The 16,102-nt window shown below is 34.7% G+C and overlaps 3 protein-coding genes across 3 annotated transcripts; 2 read left to right on the forward strand and 1 right to left on the reverse strand.

Annotated features, from left to right (window-relative positions):
• Nucleotides 1-246: 246 nt before the first annotated feature.
• Nucleotides 247-2,509, forward strand: LOC123908261 (peptide-N4-(N-acetyl-beta-glucosaminyl)asparagine amidase A-like). The gene is given in 2 exon segments (XM_045958844.1): nt 247-1,638; nt 1,641-2,509. Coding segments are annotated over 2 exon segments (1,791 nt in total). The 5' UTR covers nt 247-500; the 3' UTR covers nt 2,294-2,509.
• A 1,456-nt stretch (nt 2,510-3,965) lies between these two features.
• LOC123908262 (binding partner of ACD11 1-like) lies at nt 3,966-7,874 on the reverse strand. The gene is made up of 5 exons (XM_045958845.1): nt 7,653-7,874; nt 5,815-5,918; nt 5,648-5,723; nt 4,824-4,904; nt 3,966-4,740 (listed from the first exon to the last, which is right to left on the reverse strand). The coding sequence occupies exons 1-5, from the start codon at nt 7,656-7,658 to the stop codon at nt 4,159-4,161; spliced, it is 849 nt and encodes a 282-aa protein (XP_045814801.1). The 5' UTR covers nt 7,659-7,874; the 3' UTR covers nt 3,966-4,158.
• Nucleotides 7,875-10,224: 2,350 nt separating this feature from the next.
• On the forward strand, nt 10,225-14,267 carry LOC123910020 (syntaxin-22-like). The gene is made up of 7 exons (XM_045961041.1): nt 10,225-10,642; nt 10,799-10,892; nt 11,907-12,046; nt 12,182-12,256; nt 12,935-13,092; nt 13,235-13,335; nt 13,870-14,267. Exons 1-7 carry the CDS (start codon nt 10,470-10,472, stop codon nt 13,933-13,935), a joined length of 807 nt encoding a protein of 268 aa, XP_045816997.1. The 5' UTR covers nt 10,225-10,469; the 3' UTR covers nt 13,936-14,267.
• The last annotated feature ends 1,835 nt before the right edge of the window (nt 14,268-16,102 follow it).

Consider the following 16,102-nt stretch of genomic DNA (forward strand, 5'->3'; position numbering starts at 1 on the left):
CTTGTGCATGGTAGAACTTGCCTATAACGAATTATGTTAGCAACAAACTCTTTTTAATTGGTTGGATTTTAAATGGATCCCACTAAATTTATGTGGGGCCTACATAATTTTGTTGATGATTAATTACAATGAATATTTATTGATGATATTTGTTGATGTAGATGCAAGTCTAGCGTTTCCTTATCGTTTTTCTCCCTTTGCAACCCTAATCCTTTGTGTTCTTCGCAGAAAATTGAAACTGATATGAAGAGTTGCGTTCTGGTATAAGTCGCAGTAATTCGGAAAACATTTTCCGAACTGTTAAAAGTTCGGTACGTAGTTTCCGAAGTCAACATAGCAGGGGCAAATTAGGAAGTTTGGGGGGTGTGCGAGATAATGAGTGGGTGGGATGAGAAAATTTGCCAAAGTCAACTTCCCTTCAAATCTTGATGTTGAACACCAAATGTTGTATTGTATTAGAATAATTTTGATGCAATGAACCAAAAAAGAGAATAATCTTGATGCAAGTTTGTCTTGGTGTAATGAATATGATGAATTTCTTCCTATTTTTGTTCCTTTCCATATTTCTTCTTTGCCACCCCATTTCTGCATCAAATCTTCACAAAACCAAGCAACTAACACTAAATCTTGTTTCTGAACCAACATCCTCACATGACACACCAACCAGATACTTTGAAGTAACCAAACCCATTGAACTCCCAAAAACAAAACCATGCTCATACCACATTCTCCACCACCACTTTGGTAACACTTATCACAAACCTCCAGTTCTTGCTCATTACACCCCTCCCTCTATTTGTCAATCTCAAAACTTCTCCAAAATTGTCCTTGAATGGAAGGCAACATCTAAAGGAAAACAATTCGATCGCATTTTCGGTGTGTGGCTTGGCGGTGTTGAGTTACTTAGAAGCTGCACAGCAGAACCAAGATCTACTGGGATTGTTTGGACTGTTGAAAAAGACATCACAAGGTACCATTCCTTGTTATTGAATCAACAAAATCAAACACTTGTTGTTTATTTAGGCAATATTGTTGACAAAACTTATACTGGTATTTACCATGTTGATATCACTTTCCACTTTTACCCTCATAATCATCATGAGAGAAAAAAGTTCAAATCTTTAGCATTTGGGAGTGGTTTTCATGCAGATTTGATCTTGCCCATATCAAGAAATCTCCCACTGAATGATGGATTATGGTTCCAAATTCAGAATTCCACTGATGTGAGTTTGAAGGAATTCATAATTCCACAAAATGCATATAGAGCTGTATTAGAGGTTTATATTTCATTTCATGAAAATGATGAGACTTGGTATAGTAATCCTCCAAATGAATATCTTGTTGCAAATAACCTTACTGATACCCCTGGTAATGGACCCTTTAGGGAAGTTGTGATTACTCTTGATGAAATGGTTGTTGGTTCAGTTTGGCCTTTTACTGTGATCTACACTGGAGGGGTTAATCCTCTCTTGTGGAGACCTATTAGTGGGATTGGTTCATTTGATCTTCCATCTTATGATATTGAAATTACACCTTTTTTAGGGACAATATTGGATGGAAAGATTCATTTGTTTCGGTTCAGTGTGACGAATTCTTTGAATGTTTGGTTTATAGATGCAAACTTACATCTTTGGTTGGATGGAAAGAGCAGTAGAACAAAGGAAAACTCCTGAATTACATTGACAAACCTTTGGTTGAATCTCTAGTATTTGAATTTAATGGTTTAAATGGAACATTCTTAACTAGTGTAAAGAAATCATTTTTGTCAACCGGATGGGTTAACTCCTCCTTTGGTAACATCACAACCAGTTTTGTTCAAGATTTTAATTACTACAACTCGGTGGTTATGACAAAGAATGGGGGTAAACAAACGGTGAATCAAATAATAGATTTCAACGACAGTGTTCTGGCTAAAGTTCCATCGCCCTTTCGAGATTTGGTTGATGACACAAAAAGAAAATTTTTCCTTTACTTGGATTCAGAAGAAGTTCTTGAGCAGGATAATGATGATACTTATTTATCAGTTTCAAATTTTACATTAGGTATTGATGAGAAAAAGTCTAAGAGCCAAGATTATGGATTTTCAAATAGCATTCTAAATAATTTGCAGGGTGGCCAAGGTAGAATGGTTGTTAAAAAGGATATGGTTGTGAGTGCAGTGGGTGAAACACAACAAGATTACAAATATACGAGTGATGAATATTGTTACTTCAGGAAAATTGGCAGCTCAAATTATACAATTCTATACGATGAAGTCAAAGATTCATGCAACAAAAAATGTCACTCATTTTGATCTTAATTTTATCATAAAGTTTCCTGTTATGCTCTAGAGTCCCTTTCTACCTCTCCAAAAAATGTGCAGGCAAGGCCTTTGTTAGAATATCAATGTTGTAACATTTGTCCTCCTATTTTGTCATGTTATCCTCCATTGATTCCCAAAATGGAATTTGAGGCGAGGGCAACAAAATTATATTTACCACCAACAAATGATGCGAAGTTCACCTGTCTACATTCTTGAATCACTAGATGTAAAATTCTTCCCAATGCTCAATAGTGGGCCAATTAACACAATTTAAGACCACACATGAAAATTGCCGGGGAATTCTAATATGGACCGCTTCATCAAGTGATCCATAGTGGACCAGTCACGAATAACATTATAACGAATACGAATTTTACAAAATCCACCGTTGGATTGAAAGTTTATATCATATAGATCATCGATAGAAAAATTTAGAAAAATTAAAAATCGTTTGATATGTTATTGAGACACATAAAGATTAACGGTTTATTAAAAACGTAAATCTTGATGGGTCTCAATAACATATCAAATGATTTTCAAAAAAATTTTAAAAATTTATGGATGATCTATACGATATAAACTTTCAATCCAATAGTGAATTTTGTAAAATTCATATTCGGTAGATCACTTGTCCACGGTGGACCACTTGTGAAGGTGGTCCACCGTAGCATTAGCCCACTAAAATATGGAAACCATCGCCTGCTACAGAAATATTTTGATGCATGTGTATTGTAAGCTGTCTGATGTGAAATCAATGGATGAGAACAATTATTGTGTTACTGTGTTCTTTTTAAAAAACAGCAAATCCTAGTCCCTAAAATATAATGACACAAGCTTATTATGTGCAAGAATAAATCGTATCACAAGAATAACTAATGAACACTTAATTTGTGAAGAGGTCAAAAGTTTAATCCCACAAGGCCTTCAATTAGATTAAATACTACTATAATACTCTTAAGATTCTCTGTTGTTATCAATAGGGGATCTTGAATTTCAGCCACTTGAAAAATATCACCTTGAGATATAACTATATTCTTGAGAATCTTTCCACACATTTGATGTGGGACTGTTGTGTAGGGACTCATCTAAAAAGTAGAAAAATGTTGAAAGAGGCCCTAATTTGTATTCTGGAATAAAATACAAAGTGGCAACTCCCAAAGACATAGGCACAATTTGCCGAACGTCATTAACAAATATGCCCTTAGTCTTTAATCTAAAGATTTATTGAGATAATTGTCTTCATAATAGATTTTGACATTTAACACTAGATCAATGACATCACCATAATGTTGCTCTGGACCAAGGTTTGTCCATGAAGTAACCAGAGTTTTGGTTAGCTGTTTAGAGGTTGGAGATGAAGAATGTTCAAGAAGAAACTGGATGGCAACCAAAGCTATACTAGTATATTAGAACTTAGATACCACAAATTTTGAAATGGGTTTTAAAGTGGGCAAAGAAGTGAGGAAATTCTCATTAATGAGTAGTGCAAGAGTTGATTGAACACTCGTAGAAACATCGAGCATGCATGCATAAGCTATACATGCAGTAACTTCCATACCAACCCCTATGACAACTGAGCCAAGTAATGAACTGACTATAGTTAAACTATTATCTGGTAATAAGTAATGAACTGACTATTAGCTAAACTATTATCTGGTAATAATTGCCACCAAAGAGAATATGAGAAATATATAATTTAACACCTAGGAAATGCAGTTTATCTTACAAAGAAAATTAAATAGCAAATTGGATAAGTAATCGGTAAAACCTATCAACATTCACATCCAATCAGTCATGGTCTGGAAACAGTTTGCAAGAGTTTCAAAGAAGATAAATATATATGCGCAAGAAGCAAATCAAAGGATCAAACCCTGAGCAGGAGCAGGACCACGCCTGGGAGACTGCTGGTCACTTGCTGCTGCTGCTGCTTTTGGGGACTCAGAATGGACCTTTGCATGCTGATCTTCAACCTCTCGCTTCTCTTGCTGTTCTGCATTCTCCACTTTCTCTTTTGTTTTCTGACCTACTTCCACAGCTGCCTTAGAAACCCTACTAAAAGCACCCGTTACCCAAGTAGCCCCAGTAAGTATATAGCGATTCTTCATTATCGCAGAACCAGCACTGCTGACTGTCTGTTCTGCAGCTGCAAATGCTGTTTTTGTCTTTTCTGAAACAAGAAACTTTTGATCCACTTCTCGAACTTTATCACTCACAACTGAAGCACCGGCACCTATTTTTTCACTAAGCCCAAGTTTTTGGTCAAAAGATGCAACAGTTGCTGATGCTGTCGATGATATCTGGAGCTTCTCATCAAAAGTCTTCGCTTTGTTGACAGCATCTTTCCCTAAGATAAAGCCTTTGGCTACCATGCTGGAGACTACATCCTCTGCCTTCCGCAGAGCAGATTCAGCACCACCAGGAGTTTGAGTTTCATTTCCCTATAAAATTTGACATAGATGTAAGGCTGAAAGAGCCTGCTTATATACAATAAAAAATATAGAGGTCTAAGCCAGGCGCTCACAGATGAAACCACGACACCAGGTGGAAGTTTGTAATCTGGATCCAGAGTTATTGTAACCGACAGGTCAACTATTGTTGCTCCCTGAAATATGTGAAAATGTGTTATATTTGGTTATATACATTGCAACTGAGACAAACTTATTCACGAAACAGAACACATTGTAAACTCATAACTACATCCAATCATACAATTACATTACAAGCCTACAATCAGATACATGTCCTACATCACATACTATAGGTGACAATCTATTCTTTCCAATTACCACAAAAAATAACCCCATCCAGAAGGAAATAGCTAGTGGGCTAGTAAATCATGCACCAAAATATCAAATTAGCAACCGTAAGATTGTAAAATAAACTGTCCCACTGCTCCATTTATATTCAATCTTGTATTGAAGGATGGCTGAAATTCTAGATTTCTAGGTAGTTCCCCTGTTAGAAGATGTTTCTATCCAAAGCAGTAAAAGGAAAAGTTGCTAGCAATATGCAACCCAGCAGTCAATACAACATGCATTTCCAACGAGTCTTCACAAAAAGAGAGACAGGTGGAAGACTTCTTAATACGAGTTTCAGTCATGAGGAACTTGGTGATTAGCAAATATTATGTTTTTTTGTGTAACTCAATAATACTGCATTATGTTTCCAAAAAGCTGAATATTTCAGCTCAAAGAATCCACTATGGACAATGACAATCCTGTAGTTGTAATTTGAACTCATTTGAACTCATTAACTTATTATTTATTTTAAAAAAATCTTGTGAAAAACCTTCAATGTCACTTAATTTGGGGAAGATGGCGTATTAAGTAATGGTAAGTGGATTACCGATAGCAATACTGCAGTCTCAGCTCCCTGTGAATCCTTGAAGGTTACATAAGCAATTTGAGACCGTTCATCATGACTGTATCAATAGTTAGAAATTAAGAATTGCATAACAAAAACAAGAGCACTCGAAGAAAAGTGGCTGTACAAAACCAAGTGCAGTAACTGACCTCCTTAGTTCAACATAATGAATGTCACCAGAAAAAGAAAAGAACTCCTGAATGTCCCGCTCAGTTGCTCCCAAGGAAACGTTACTGACTTTGACAGTTTTTATCTGAAAAAAGAAGAATGCAACTATTAAAAGTCTAAAACCATGAGTACCTACCTCTGGATATGCATTAAATTTGAGAAACTTTACTCTGAAGAATTCAAAGCATATTACTCATCTATACTGAATATCAAAGCAAAATCCTGATATGGTATTTCTTGTCAGTGCGCTATAAGGGCATCTGGAATTGCTTCTCATAGCTACTACTTATAAATTTATAAAATTACAGGTAAACAGGGACAAGAAAAGATGACCTTTAAAAGGATAATTCATAAATGTCAATGTCTCTGTCTTTGCCTTATACACAATTTTACTTGTAAGGTATTATTGATAAGCATATGATAGACATAAAAATATTCCACAAGCAGACACCTAGTATTTTAAAGTTGCTAGAATATGTAGAAAATATCACATTATACCTTTAACATATCTTACAATATTTTTGTGTACCTTACAATATCTTTGGAGTTATTTTCATATTTGCTTATATTTAATGATATCACTCCTTAAATATTAAACCAAACCTTTTTTTTCTTTCCAAAACCAGATTTTTATAAACCCAAATCGGTGTATAACCTTTCAAAACATGTAACCAATTGTACCGAAAACACCATAGAGTTTAGAATATCAGTTCATCGCTCCATCTCCCTTTCTATCGTTTTCCCTTATTTTATCAGTTATAACAATTATATTTTTTGACAAAATGGTTATAACAATTACAAAGAAAACGTATTATCAAGATGTAAAAGTCTAATTTCTCTCTTTTTCTCATTATAATTTCAACATAAGTCATATATCATTTCCAGCATCTTACCATTCAATACGTGACAATGTTTCCAATTAATTGCATTCTAAAAAATTCTCAAACAATGCAGCAAATAAAATATCAGCATCTATGAAGACAATTTCATACTCATATCATGTTTCATACAACTCTGACGTATTTACGTGGCTGGATTTTCCCCCTTTGATAGATACTATCTTTTAGATTAAAGTTCTCCTAATGCTCGAATACTTATCAATTATCGAGTGACGTGAGCACAATTCCATCCCACTAAATGTCTAGAGAAGTCTGTGTAGCCCGTATGGTAAATGCAACATGCAAAACAATCTAGGAACCGAACCACACAACCTAGCAATACTTCCATTATCCGGTTCACATAATAAAAAAGGATAACCAGGAACCGAACCACACAACCTAGCAATACTTCCATTATCCGGTTCACATAATAAAAAAGGATAACCAAAAGTAACAAAGAAAACGCAAAAAAAAAAAATTAAAAATAAAAAATACCCAAACATGTAATAAAACTATAACTATAAGCAAGAAAAAATTATCAAATTTAAATAGTTCCCAATTCAATTCTCTTGAAACCGTATAAACAACGATTGTCCTGTTTTAAACCTTGATAGAAAACTTTATAGTAACAATAATTAATCACAAAACAATGTAATTTGAGCAATCATGTATATATACAATTAATTATACCTATCTAAACCTAAGATACCAAAAGCTACATAACAATCAGCAATCAAAATACAAAAGTTAAAATAAAAAAGAAAAAGGATCAGACATATTTTCAACAAAAAAAAAAAGGAAAAATCATTGGTAATTGGTAAAATTGATGTATAAAGATAAAAAATTCCCTATACGCATGCAAAAAGATCATCGGAAATATCTTAACCTAATGAAAAAAAATGCGTAGAATACGGATTCGAATTGAGAGAAAGAAAACTCACCGACATCGGAAGATTTTTCCGGTGATCGGAAACGGTTTAGAGAGAAATTGAAGTGTTTTCGGTGGAGCGAGCACGTCGTTAGCGGTGACAGAGTAGAAGAAACTGTTTCTTCAAGATTTAAGAGAGATTGATCGCACGTGTGAGGAAGAATCGCGCGTGCGAGCACGGATTTCAAATACTAAAGCACCAAATCACGTGAATACACACCACCTGTCCTCCGATACCAATAATTTTTTTATTTTTTATGTTTAATAAACCTTCAGTTAATTTCTAACCCTAGCCGTCACCTTTTTTCTTCTTCTTAATTTATCAAAGAGGGGTGATTTCAGGTCAAATCTTGACCTAAAATCACCCCTCCAAATTGTTTTTTCTTTCTCGTTGTTAAATAAGTGTGATTTTTCACATATTTGTTTGATTTTGTGTTATTTGTTATTTCGTCCTTGTGCGGTGTATTCTGTTGTGCCGTCTTTGTGCGGTGTATTTTGTTTTCCCGTCTTTGTGCGGTGTTCATTTGTTTCAGGTTGTAGGATTAGATCCGATCAAGTACAAATCTATCCAATGTCGACTTTTGTGTCATCAACGCTGCAGATCTGGGGGCATGGACATTCCAGACACTTCAATATAGTCATATATGTAGGCTTATGTAATTTGCCGTTTTACGCTATTATCGATGTACTCTATGAGTTTGAATGAATGAATATCCTTTATTTTTAGTCAAAAAAATAAATAAATAAACCTTCACTTGATTAACTCAATGTCTCAATCCATAGACACAATCCAAGTTCATCCTAAACTTCGTCTTTATTATTTGTATTTTTTTTTAGGCTTAATGTTTTTTAAAGGACCTTTATTTTCTTTAAAAAATTTATTTAGATATTTTTTTCTTTAAGAGATCATTATGAAATCAAAAATATTTTTATGAAATCATTTTATTAATTAGACCTTTTTTATCATTAATATTCGGATTACTAGACCGTCTAATCTGGTGGGATTAAATGAGATGTATCAATCGTTAACTTGTACGTATCAAGTGGTTTCATCATTTAAATTAATCGATCATTAGTTGGTATAGTGGTGATTAATTAATACCAAACTTGGTGGGGAGCACCATATTTCGATCCCCGCAACTTCAATCGGAAGGAATAGACTGTAACCACTTGATACCATAACCTATCCTCAAGCCAGATTAAGCGGTCTATGGACCGAATACTGGTAGTAAAATGAAAACCAAATAAAAATAAATAAAAAATTAAATGAGATGTGATATGTGATGTGATATATTAATGAGTTTAATTGTTGTGCACTGTCGGTGTAAAGATTCTTTACACATACATTCAATGATGCGTTGTCACATCATTCATTGAATGTGACACATTATGTGTTTTTAAATATCTTACATGATTTGTTAGTATATTATTGGATGCATGTGTAAAATAATTTTACACTGACGGTGCATATAAATTAAATTCTATATTAATCTATGAATTTAAAGGAGTGAAAGGCTTGTCTAACATGTGTATGGTAGAGTTGTTTGTAGACATCTGGGTGAGTTTAACTTAGTTTGTAGTTTGTAGTGACAACGACATTATATATGCGGGATCGTTCAAACTTCAAACATTCCACTTATTCACATGAAATTTTAGTCACTATGCTACTTAAAAAAAAGTTAGCTTTAGTCATTACCAATTGTATATGAATAAATCTCCGACATTCAAATTGTATATGAATAATTCATCGATTTTAGTTCTTAAACTAGCACTCTCTCACCAATATAGTCCCTAACCTATTAAAATAAACTAAAAGGTCCCTAATCAAGTCTGAGATAATAGTTTAAGGACTGTTACAGACTGTGGTAAAGCCCATATGAGTGCTGGATCGGGTTAATCGAAACATGCTTGTCAAGGCAGACTATACAATAGTCACATTGTGAAAACAAATTATTACTCCATGGTAGGGACACGTAGGTCACTTGACCATGCCACCATGCCATCAAATAACACTTGTCTCGATCATATATTATTTAACTTGTCTTATGGGCTAGATAAAATATGTTTTATCTAACCCCACACATACATTTCACGTTTAATGTCTACTGACTTTATCGTCGGAACATGTGCAAGTATCACCTCCGCCTTCACAACAAAGAACCACCATCTACAACCACCAACAATTTTCACCCAACAACTTACTACCAACCTATCATCCTCATCTCAAGTCCGGAAAGGATCAAAGACCTTTTAGTTGATTTAAATTAATAGTCTAGTGACTAAATAGTTGGATAATAGATTAATTTATAGATTTCTAATTGATTTTAATAGTTTAAAAATTAAATTGACGAACATGTGATAGTTTGAAGACTAAATTAACGGTGTATATATAATCAGGACATTGTGTTAAAGTGATTAATAAATCCTTATAACATAAATTATTTAAAAGAATCCGAATTTAATTTATGTGATAACGATTCTTATATGGATTTCAAAGTCTTTTGGAACCAAAATTTTAATAAAAAAATAAAATCGAGGTGTATATCGGGTCTAAACACGTGTGTTATGGGTCCACGTGGCAAGGAATGAGAATGAACTATGAAGGCATAGTGTTGTTTTGTTTCAATCTTCCCCGGTACGGTACGCATGCACCAACACCACCACCTTCACTTCAATGTTCAATCAATCAATCATCTTCAACAACAACAACAACAACACATTCAATTCCATTTCCACGCTTCTACTCTAATCCTCACATTCCAATTTCACCAAATTCCGATTCCAATTTCACCGATTTTCTCAACAAACTCAGCGCTACGCACTCATCACAATGAGTTTTCAGGACATACAATCCGGCCGCCGAAACCTAACCAACGGCAAACAAGACCCGACGCAAGCGGTGGCTTCCGGCGTATTCCAGATCAACACCGCCGTTTCCACTTTTCAGAGACTCGTTAACACTCTCGGAACCCCCAAAGACACGCCAGAGCTTCGCGAGAAACTGTAAGAGATCACTGCATCACTCTCTCGCTACATAGTTTCCTCAATTTATCGATCGCTTTCATAGTTTCATCATCGTTGAATTGGAAATTTTGTTGGTTACTTCAATTTTATGATACCGATTGGATTGATCGGTTCTCTGTTTTTCGTAACTTACAGGCATAAGACGAGACTTCATATTGGACAATTGGTAAAGGATACTTCTGATAAACTTAAGCAAGCTAGTGAAATTGATCACCATGCTGATGTTAATGTGAGTCTCAAGTTTTCAATTATAGCATCTATATTTCTATTTTAATTGAATGTGCAAATAAATCAGCTTAGTTTAATGGTATCTTATGTTCAATTTGTAGAATGCATGAGTTTCTTTGTAATCTGATTGATGGTTTAGGTGAAATTAATTATTAGTTTTTGAATGAATGTTATATCCAAGTTTTTGAATTAACAGGGTTGCAGTTGTGGTTGCATTTGCATTGTAATTCTAATTTTATGAAAAATTGTGGATAAATATAGCTGATGAGACTGCAATTGCAGTCAAGATGTTACGCTGTGACTGCAATTGTGGTTGTAAACTGCAATAAAACCATGCTTCTGCTATAAATGTTTGTTGCAGCATGGTTATCAAATCGAGATTCAAACTGTGAATTGAAGACCTATCTTTTGAATTGTAATAAAATCTTATTATGAATCATAAGATACACTTTACTAATAAAAAGGACTTCGTTAAGTAACAACAAGTGACATGGCAAAATTATAAGAGGATATATCATATATGAACTCAAAATAATTCAAAATTTGTATCATAAATCAATAACAAATACAAAGTTGACAAAAAAGAGTGTCCGACTATGCTGAGAATAGATCATTCTTTGTCTTAGTCAATCTAATTGATCAATAATGAATCGGGATTCAACATGAGATTCATGTCCCAAATAGATATACACTAGAGGTTTGTAATGTATCGATTGGGTAAAGTTTTGTATCGAATTGAGATACAACTCGTATGTATGAGATACTAACAACCACAGTTTGTTGTAGTTATTTATTTTTTGAATAAGCTAAATTGGCCCACTCAAATTGGCGCTAGAGAGAATGGAACCTGAGACCTTAAGGAGGAGCACACTCCCAGGTCCCAAGCCAATACCACCAGACCAACCCAAGTGGGTTTGTTGTAGTTATTTATTGATGTACTTGTGACGTGATCTTGAATTTGTTTACTTGAAAATAAAATGAGAAGAGATCTTCAATGTCTTTATTGTATTTGCAGGCAACCAAGAAGATAGCAGATGCTAAATTGGCGAAAGATTTTCAGGCAGTGTTGAAAGAATTTCAGAAGGCACAGCGTCTTGCAGCTGAGAGGGAGACAGCTTACACTCCTTTTGTTCCACAAGCAGTTCAGCCATCCAGGTGACTGACCAAATGTCATTGCAGTTTAATAGTGGAAGGGACAAGATTGCTAATGCGCTGTTGTTACTAGTTTCTATTACCTATGCATACAAATGTGCAATACTTATAGCGTGGGCTTTTCTTTCTGCCCTGCAGCTATACAGTCAGCGAAGCAGGTGTTAGTTCCGATAAAAGCCAAGAACAGCAGGCCCTTCTTGTGGAATCCAGAAGGTGATTTTTGTACATTACTTCCTAGTTCCTAGTGAATGAAGTGATTTGCAGATCCATTTTCACAATATTATTTATTATTTATTTAAAATATCATGAAATCTCTACCTTCCTCATAAACTTCAGATAATAATAGTTTACAATATAATATATGATGAGTTAAAATAATATTTTGACTGTAATTTTATTTTAGATCAAATGTTAGAGTGATGTGCATTTCAGCATTAGCAAAAATTTTAGGTGAGAATATAATTGACGTGCTTCCTTTCTTTGGTGTGGGTTGGTAGTAAAGCAACATGATAAATGGCGGGAAGCGGGATTCATGCATCACTAAATTTGATATGAAAAACTCAACATCAATTATATATGTCAAAAGATCGCGTCTTAAATTCGACAGACCTATTGTATTATTTATTTATGTAAATGTAAGTTGTATTAGGCTGAAATGGAATTGAGTTTTTCATATAATATCTTCATTGATCATCTCACCACATTCATCTTTTTAAGTTTTCTGGGTGGCACAAAGAATGTGGTGACATGATCAAAATGGCCACACTCTGCCACATGAAATTAAGTTTGATGAAAAACTGAACTTGCATTTGTATTATCAGAAGGCTATTTTTCAAATTTAACCATCTGCATTATTTTAGTTCCTTAGTTCTAGCATTATTCATGCTGCAGACAGGAGGTAATATCCTTAGATAATGAGATTTCCTTCAATGAGGCTATCATTGAGGAAAGAGAACAAGGCATTCAAGAAATCCAGCAGCAGATAGGTGAAGTGAATGAGATCTTCAAAGATCTTGCTGTGCTTGTTCATGAGCAAGGAGCAATGATTGGTAATTAGTCTCCTCCCATCCTATATTTACTTTTGCTAATTATGCATGCTCTATCAACTCTAATTTTACTGGTCTAGACTAATTTATGTTAATTGATGTTTTTCTACAGTAGTTAATTGACATTAAGAATTTCATTTTGTAGATGATATTGGGACCAACATTGAGAATTCTCATGAAGCTACTGTCCAAGCAAAATCGCAACTTGTTCAAGCTTCAAAGACACAAAGATCAAATTCATCTTTGGTATAGATGATAAATTTTCTTTTTATGATTGGATTGTTGGTTTTAAGTATCCTCTTCTTCCCACCATATTAATTTAGATGCGGGAATTCTTCTGAGTAGATATAGATGCCATGTCTTAGTGATTTGAAATCTTTGTCGCATATTGTACTGAACTTAAATAAAGCTACAGCCTACAGAGTATATGGTTCATAACTTTAGGAATGAAAAAGGCCCGGTCACACTCAGCTTAATTTAATAGTATGCAGGCATTGGTTGCATCCAGTATGATTTTGAGTTTGCATATAGTGCATGTCATTTTTATTTCTATTAAGAAAGGGATTTGTTTTGGGGGGCAAGGGCCTGAGCTTGTGATGGATGAATCCTGTTACAATTGATTTCAGCTAAATTTTCTAATTATGAGAGTTGAGGTAGATTATTTATGATCTTGATATTTTCTCATCGTGTCTTTTTCTTTTATCTTTTAAAGTTTAATGTAATTTTTCTTTGTCAATCTCAAATGTTCTTGTCTGTTTGTTGTTTCCCCCCTCTATCTAGGCGTGCTTGCTTCTGGTGATATTTGGAATCGTGCTTCTCATCATCATCATTATTGTTGCTGCTTAGTCCATTATGAATCAAATGCAGTATTTACTGAGCTGCAGACTCTCTCCTGCTGATGTAACAAAAAAAGAAAAGAAAAAGAATCTCACTGATACTTCCACTGAATAGTGTTTTACCCAATCTCATGAATGACTAGGTTTTGTCACTGTCTCATCCGGTTTCAGTACACGGCGTGGGAAATCACCGACTCTATCCTGTCTTTGTTGTTTAGGGGGGGGTATGTTCTCATCTTTATGTTGGTTGTTTGGAATTTTAAGGATGTGTCACAACCTGCTTGTTGTGTAAGTCGTGTTTTTGTTTATATTTAATAAAATAAATAGTTAATTCATTCTTTACCTGTATAGGCAATTCAAAAAGTGGCATTTCTAAGTTCTAACGCTTAGCAACAATCACTTCCCTCTTAAATAAAACCAAAAAGTCAAATGCATTTGGACCAATTACATTTGACTTTTTACTTTTATTTATGACCGGAGAGAGTATCTCGATTCAGGAAAATAATTTTTCCTCCTCTTGAATTTGTGATCTTTTCCAAAAACTGAATTAAAGTCTGCTTGTCTAGCTCTAACTAGTAAAGGTCACCTGCAAGCTTGCATGGATATATAAAAGGGGAAAAATTGTAGAAAACAGGTGTGGAATTTCACCATATGTCATGAGAGGAATAGTTTTCTTAAAATAGATATGGAGATGCTGGAAAAAATGGATTTATAACTTGAACAAAACGAAGATAAATCATGATTCCTCAGCTGCAAGCTCTATTAACATAACTTACTATATCATTGAAGTAGACCGTGAAATGCATTTGTTCAGCAAGTCAATAATGTTATTAATGTTATTGACTTGTCGAAAATATGGAAACAGTTCTTTGATTGTTGGTTCTAGTTGTGGTTACTGTTGGCGCAGCAGAAGCAAGAGTTTGGTTGGTTCAGAGGATGCAAGGTTCAGAGGTTGTGTTGCCTCTGACTCTGATGCGCTTCAGAGGATGGATTGTAGGCACAGGCACGCACACTGCAGGCAAGCTCACAGGCGAGGAAGGCTTGAGCTTGAGCACACACACAGTTTGGCAAAAACTGTGTTTAACAAGATGAAAACGTTTCTTGATGATTTTGGTGAAAAACTGATTATGAAAGCTTAGGGAAAATAGAAATTTTTATTTATCCACAATAGGGGCAAAAGGTTCTTATTACAATTGATACACTAAGGTGTATTTATGCTTGTTACTTAAGCTACAAGTAACTACCTTTGGCCTAACTAATTCCTAACAACTTTTGGTAGTTAGACTAACCAACTAACTACCTAGGATCAAACAAAACAAACTGACTTCTAACTACTTAGCTAACTGATGAATTAGTATAATCCATCACTCCCTCTTAATTCAAAGTTGGCTAAGTACTAACAAGTCCTAACTTCTCTCTTAGAAACTCAAATCTGTCAAGTTTCACAGATTTTGTGAAACCATCTGCAAGCTGAATCTCTGTAGGACAGTACACTAACACAATGTTTCCATTCATAACTTGCTCTCTTATGAAGTGGAACCTTGTCTCAATGTGTTTGCTTCTTCCATGTGAAACTGGATTCTTTGCCAAATTGATTGCAGACTTGTTGTCAATCATAAGCTTCAAAGGCTTCTGCAGTTCACACTTTAGTTCCCTTAGCACAGAGTCAAGCCAAACCATTTGGCAAGTAGCAAAAGTGCCAGCAATATATTCAGCTTCACATGTTGATAGAGCAGTCACTGGCTGCTTCTTGGTACACCACGCAATTGAAGCACCATTATATAGCATCACATATCCAGATGTGCTTCTTCTATCTGTTGCATCTCCTCCCCAATCTGAATCAGAATAGCTACTCAAGCTTTCACAATCATCCTTCAAACCAGTAGGAAATAGCAATCCATACCTCATTGTACCTTTTACATACCTAAAAATTCTCCTTGCTGCATTCATGTGAGATTTCTTAGGCTTATTCATGTATTTGCTGATTACACTTACAGCATAGCAGATATCTGGCCTGCTATTACACAAGTACCTCAATGATCCAATCATTTGTCTGAATAGTGTAGGATCTACTCCCTCTTCATCCTTGCATTCATCTAGTTTAGAGTTTGTGTCTGAAGGGTTTGAAATTGGCTTGCACTCAGTCATTTCAAACTTATCAAGCAGTTCACTGATGT

Source organism: Trifolium pratense, linkage group LG2 (assembly GCF_020283565.1).
Source record: "Trifolium pratense cultivar HEN17-A07 linkage group LG2, ARS_RC_1.1, whole genome shotgun sequence".
Taxonomy (NCBI): domain Eukaryota; kingdom Viridiplantae; phylum Streptophyta; class Magnoliopsida; order Fabales; family Fabaceae; genus Trifolium; species Trifolium pratense.

Excerpts from the sequence above, each read along its gene's own strand:
- LOC123908262 (XM_045958845.1), bottom strand. Across the intron at positions 5,724-5,814 it reads CATTATGTTGAACTAAGGAG|TCATGATGAACGGTCTCAAA; the intron begins GTCAGTTACTGC and ends CTATTGATACAG. Across the intron at positions 4,905-5,647 it reads AGACTGCAGTATTGCTATCG|GGAGCAACAATAGTTGACCT; the intron begins GTAATCCACTTA and ends CACATATTTCAG.
- LOC123910020 (XM_045961041.1), top strand. The coding sequence starts at position 10,470 with ATGAGTTTTCAGGACATACAATCCGGCCGCCGAAACCTAACCAACGGC. Across the intron at positions 10,643-10,798 it reads CCAGAGCTTCGCGAGAAACT|GCATAAGACGAGACTTCATA; the intron begins GTAAGAGATCAC and ends CGTAACTTACAG. Across the intron at positions 12,047-12,181 it reads CAAGCAGTTCAGCCATCCAG|CTATACAGTCAGCGAAGCAG; the intron begins GTGACTGACCAA and ends TCTGCCCTGCAG.